This window comes from Pollachius pollachius (genome assembly GCF_949987615.1).
Source record: "Pollachius pollachius genome assembly, chromosome: 4".
Classification (NCBI taxonomy): domain Eukaryota; kingdom Metazoa; phylum Chordata; class Actinopteri; order Gadiformes; family Gadidae; genus Pollachius; species Pollachius pollachius.
This window is the reverse complement of record NC_136937.1, coordinates 21847727-21853726: the sequence shown is the minus strand read 5'-3', so window position 1 is coordinate 21853726 and position 6000 is coordinate 21847727. Positions and strand designations below refer to the sequence as shown.

The following is a 6000-nucleotide window of genomic DNA, read 5'->3' as shown; positions in this document are numbered from 1 at the left end:
TGTTGTGTGTGGTGTGTGTCGGTGTGTGGTGTGCGCCGGTGTGTGACGGTTTGTGTCATGTGTTGTGCGTTGGTGTGTGGTGTGTGTCGGTGTGTGTGAAGTGTGTTGTGTGTGTGTTGGCTTGTGGTGTGTGTCGGTGTGTTGTGTGTGTCGGTGTGTGGTGCGCGTCGGTGTGTGTGGTGTGTGTTGTGTGTATCGTGTGTGGTGTGTGTCAGTGTGTGTGGTGTGCGTCGGTGTGACGGTGTGTTTGCTTGTGGTGTGTGAAGTGTGTTGGTGTTTGTCATTGTGTGGTGTGTGTCGGTGTGTGTCGGCTTGTGGTGTGTGTTGGTGTTTGTCAGTGTGTGTCGATGTGTGGTGTGTGTCAGTGTGTGGTGTGTTTTGGTGTGTCGTGTGGGGTGTGTGTTGGTGTGTGTCAGTGTGTGTTGGTGTGAAGAGAACAGAACAGGAGTGAGGCAGAGGGGAGGTTAAGATCGGGTTCTCTCCCTCCCTGTCGCCTCTTCACCCCCACGCTCATAAAAGCTATTCTGGCCTCAAACGGACGGACCGGCCAGGACCCACGGAACAATGAGCAGCTAAAGGAGAACAAGAGGAAGGAAAAACACAGCACAAAGCTTTGCAGGCAACTAGATACATTTAATAAGATAATCACATGTTTTATTTTCATTTTCCTGAAGATCGACTCACAGTATTCTTGCAGGTGGCGAAAACATTATCTCTTTTAAACTGGATTGGGGGGAGGGGTGGAATTACATCCTTAACAAGACAATCAAGCATTTGGGTTGTGTGTTCGGATCCCGTACCCACAGCCTATTCTTCAACGCCTCTTGTTGGCAGTTTGATGGGTCGTCAATGTTGCGCTATTGTGCCAAAACACCCGTGTGACCACAGAGCAATACACAGGATTTAGTTCAGCTACAAAGTTGGTAAGGCCGACTCAATTACATGTGTATGTGTTTGTGCCTGTATGTGTGTGTGTGCGTGTGTGACTATGCCTGTGTGTGCTTGTGTGTGCCTGCGTGTGTGTCTGTACGTGGATGTCTATATGTGTATGTGCCTGTGCGTGTGTTTGTGCGTGTGTGTTTCCCCCCCCACACAGAATAGACAAATCCCAGTCCGAACATATTATAAGCCCACTGCTGCCTGTCTAGATCACATAAGAAGCATTCAGGAGACACCATCAGAACACCATTTTTTTCTGTATATAAAACAACAATTTAAAAACATATTGTCACTGTTAAGGGAGCTTAGTTCAACAGCTTAACATTCATGCCAAACATGCTAGTAAATTCTAATTATTTTTAAACATTAATAAAATCTCAAACGCTTCAGTGCACAAACATACATTTGATTATTTTGAACCAGATAAAAGTTTCATTTCTATAAATAAAATACAAAATCTGTTACACATTTTAGCTGTTCATTCCTAAACTTGTACAATAATTGATATGGGGTGTTGACCCCATGTATTTATGGAGTGTTTAACCTTAATTCAGTGGCATTTCTTTAACATTATACCAGGGTCTAGGGGAATGCTCGATTCTGATTGGCTGTAGGGTGTTCATTAACTCCTGATATACGGACACCTGCTAAGTAGTTCCAGTCAAATTGTCTGTTCACCGTTCTCAATTAATGCGCTAGCTGGCGTATCGCATCAGTTTGTCTCAAAAATGAGTAACCATAGCAACAGGAACGCAGTGAAAGCCGACGGACTACAATACCTCCCGTAGCCAAGTCGTAGCTAAGGTCCGTCCTAATTACTGGAGTAGTGAACAACGATCCGTTGCAGGAATTAGTCAAACCCTCAGGCGTTACCAGGGAATCAAAGTTATGGCTTGTGAAAAACTTTATATTTGGATTGTAAAACGCATGAAAATATAAATGAATGGTCTTAATTTATTTTCTTTGGCAAGTGACCGTGGTATAAGCGGGATAATGCCCTTCGAGGTGTCCATTATCAGGAATTAACGGACGACGCGGAGTCCGAAGTCCCTTACTTCGCGAAGTCCCTTACTTATTCCATACCACAAGAGCAATGAATTCTTCTTATATTCTAAAAATATAACTTAATTGTGTTTCTGTTACCATGGCAACGTGTTTAACAGCTTAAAAACGTGGCAAGAACCGAGCCGACTTCTGCACACAGAACACAGAACAGCACATAAATCCTTTTAGATAATGTTCATTATATATATTATATATATATTTATATTAGTGTTGTCAGTTTAACGCGTTATTAACGGCGTTAACGCAAACCAATTTTAACGCTGTTAATTTTTTTATTGCGCAATAAACGCTCTTTGGGCTTGGCAAAAGTTGTAGTTTTTTCAACTGCTGTCTAGCAACAACTAGTCGCGTTAGAAAAACTACAACACCATACTGGACCTAGCAACACCGGAAACAAAACAACAAGCACGCCGCACAAACTTGTTGGGGCAAGCAAGGATACGGAGCGGGTGAAAAACTCCTTAAAAGTGTGTCTGTGTTTGTGTGTCACTCTGTTCGAGCCTGCACGAGAGTTCAATGTTGTCATTAGCTGTTACGTCTTTCTGACCAATCGCAGTTCAAGGCCCACCTGGTACCACTTCGTGAGAGTTTTGTTCGAAAGTTCAGTGATTGAAACAAATAAAAGCCTGGGCTATTGAAGTTTTACGGTAGGCCTACCACTGTCATGCACCTACCCGATGTCAAGTGGACCGGGTTGAATTCACTGCGGGTCTCTCTTCTTAAATCCATCTTACCAAATATATTTTATTACTGTCCTTCTCAACACTCTCTGATCTCAGTAAAAGGCTAGCAGCACGAAATCAAGGGATATTTAGAATAGAAAAAAAAGTGTGATTAATCGCGAGTTAACTATGACATTAATGCAATTAATCCCGATTAAATATTTTAAAACGCTTGACAGCACTAATATAAATATATATATATATATATATATTCATCTTTACATGCTAATTGAATTTCACAGAGTGAGACAGAGTAAAGCAGTGAAAGTAGGGACCTTTCATATGATTTTTGACCAAGTAAAGGCACATTACATACATTCATATCGCTACTTTCCAATTTGTATCCTCATTGACTGCATCCAACTTAAAATAACGTAAACGTAAAAGACTACGTTTGAGAGATTAAGACCAAACCGAGCGACACATAGGACTCAATAAAACGGATAATTTACAGTTCATTGGGCTCCTTGTTTTTCATACACTTTCCTATATCTGCTATTAACCTTTGGTCTCCTTGTTTTTCATACACTTTCGTGTATCTGCTGTTAACCTTTACAGAACCCCCTTTACTCCGACAAAATTTCAAATATAAAATATGTTAAAATATTAATATAGTAATATAAAATGTATTACATTTTGGTACGAAGAACACTATGCTAAAGCATCTGTACACATAACAGATTTTTTCAAACAAACACATTTTTTTTGAATCATTCAGATCCCATCACCCCACACGTCTCCCTTTTTGATTCAGTTATTTGTGCGTCAGCGTTACTGATCCCGGTAAATATAAAAAGTACACTCCGAGTGCGTCTCAGAAGTGAGTGAGAGTAAGAGTTTATACATCTATACATACGTTATAAAAGGAGCGTGACGTTGGTTATGACGACAAAAAATGTTGTGCTTCCAAACTCTGAAGAGCAAAGATAAAGCGGGAAATATTGTGTTGTAAACCTTCTCCCAGCAGGACTCGGGCAGTAGTGCAATAGAAAGGCAGGAGTGCGTGTACGGCGTTAGAAAGTCTTAGAAAGCACTCGTTGCAGGGCCAGGTGTGGCCTTGGTCCCCACAAATAAGTGTGTCTCAAACATAAAAGAGTCCCCACAATGACAAATCCTAATCCTTACTTTAAGTTATCTAACTTTAATGAAAAGGGTTTGGCAATTCTGTGATGGATAGTGGATGGTGATTACCAAATGATTTCTGAATGTGTTGAAATTTGCCAAGTATCACTTTACTAGTGGGAACTGTAGTTTCCAGAATGGAGTCCATATTGTCACTGCTATTCCAAAAAAGAGTTAACTCCAAAAAGACACTTATGGCTACTAACATTAGCCACGAACAGGAGCTGTGGCTAGTTAGCAGGCTAGCACTGATGTTGAATAGAAACCTTTGCGTTTAGAGGGATGAATGAATCTACCTTCCCTGGTGAGACATAACCCCGGAATCGGCGCATGTATGTAAAAAGCACTTTAACGGTTACAGTCTCGTGCAGTGTTATTGAATGAAAATCCTTCTTACATTACACTCGAGATTATCATGTCGTAAATCATCAGCAGCAAAATATCTAGAAAAGCTGACAACAAATCACGTCAATCCAAATGAAAGTTAAAAGAAAACGACTAACAGACACAAGCGGAACAAAGCGAGAACTGTACCAGTTGGTGGACGACAGAGATGGATCAGATCAGAGGCGTCAATCAACGTCGTGAAGCGGCAATCACTTGCCCTTACCCGGCCCCAGTTCCGACTCTCCACCACTAGCGGAGATGGATGCGTTGATCACTGGACATTAGTCTCTCTCACACAGTAACCGCCCCCTCGTGGTTATGAGCCTGGGCTTGATTTGGCCAAAGATAAATCACCGCGGCTGCGTCCCTTGATTGCGGTATTGCCATTTAAATGGGTCTCATCTCCATACGACCTACCTTCTTCTTGTTGTTGGTGTCGTTGTTTTCTTTCTCGCGTTGACATTGCAGAAATCCTGTTCCGGTTGGGAGGGGTTAGGGCGGGGGAAAGGAAGGTGGGTGTGGTCTCGGGAGTGGGCGTGGTCAGATTAGACTCCGCCCCCGCTGCGGTCTACGGACACGGGCGCCCTCAAGTCCAAACTCTCCTCAGCCGTCTTCAGCAGGATGGCCAGACGGCTGTCAGACACCTGGCCCTTCTTCACCGCACTCATCAACTGGGACACACACACACACACACACAGGAACACACACACACACACAAGCACACACGTACATACAGAAACACAAACACACACACACACACAAACAGGAAAACACACACACAGACAGACACAGGAACACACACACACACACACACAAAAACACATACACAAATGACCCAAGTAAATGAACCATGTCACTGTGGTTCATTAACTACTTTGTACTAAATGCCAATGCTCTATTAGTTCATTAACACCCATCCTAACATTTATCCTGACGAGTCTGGTGCTTCTGGCGAGACCATGTTAGCGACACCGGAGTCACACACATTCTCTGCTTACACGGATCAAAGGGACTTTGTTAAAGACCATCACGCCCCTCCCAGTGTCACTCGGGGGCCGAGACCCTACACCCGGTCTGTGGTCGCATGGTCCTCACCCAGCAGAGAACGATAGAGACAGAGAGACAGAGAGACAGAGACAGAGACAGAGAGATGCAGAGAAAAAGAGAGAGAGAGAGAGAGAGGGGCAGAGACAGAGGCAGAGAGAGAGAGAGACAGAGAGAGACAGATAGAGAGCGAGAGACAGAGAGCGAGACACACAGAGAGAGACAGAGACAGAGAGAGAGAGACAGAGAGAGAGAGACAGAGAGAGGGACAGAGACAGACAAAGAAAGAGAGAGAGAGATTTGAGATTTTACAAACCAACTTTACTTACATATTAGTTATATTACATGAACATTAATAAAGTGCAACTTGTGCGTGTCTCTTCATTTAAAAATAAATTATCTTTTAAAAGTGTGTGCAAACAGCAAGTCATCCTCCACAAAAGAACAGACAATGTTTTTATCGCACCAGCGACTTTTAAAAGTGTCCAAATCTCCTATGTTCTTATAAAATGTGTACTCTAGCCACAGCCTGGCCCTGATGTTGCAGAGCCAGACTGTGCGTGAATCCTGTCCTTCTTTGTTTTCCACACCGTGAAAAACAGTCTCACAGAGATTACAAAAAGGACACGTGCTCAAAACAGCTGGATTAAGAACAGAAATAAAAGAATTGGAGGCGATGGCGCCATGTAAAATTCACCACTGGAGGTCGGCAGCCGCTTCT

General features: G+C 43.0%; 1 protein-coding gene across 1 annotated transcript in view; it reads right to left on the bottom strand.

The window, feature by feature from the left end:
• Positions 1 to 628: 628 nt before the first annotated feature.
• Positions 629 to 6000, bottom strand: part of gpd2 (glycerol-3-phosphate dehydrogenase 2 (mitochondrial)) — a 42494-nt gene continuing 37122 nt past the window's right edge. Inside the window, exon 18 of the mRNA XM_079734809.1 lies at positions 629 to 4906. Coding sequence (XP_079590935.1) covers positions 4781 to 4906 — 126 coding nt within the window. The 3' untranslated portion in view covers positions 629 to 4780. The remainder of the gene's footprint in view (positions 4907 to 6000) is intronic.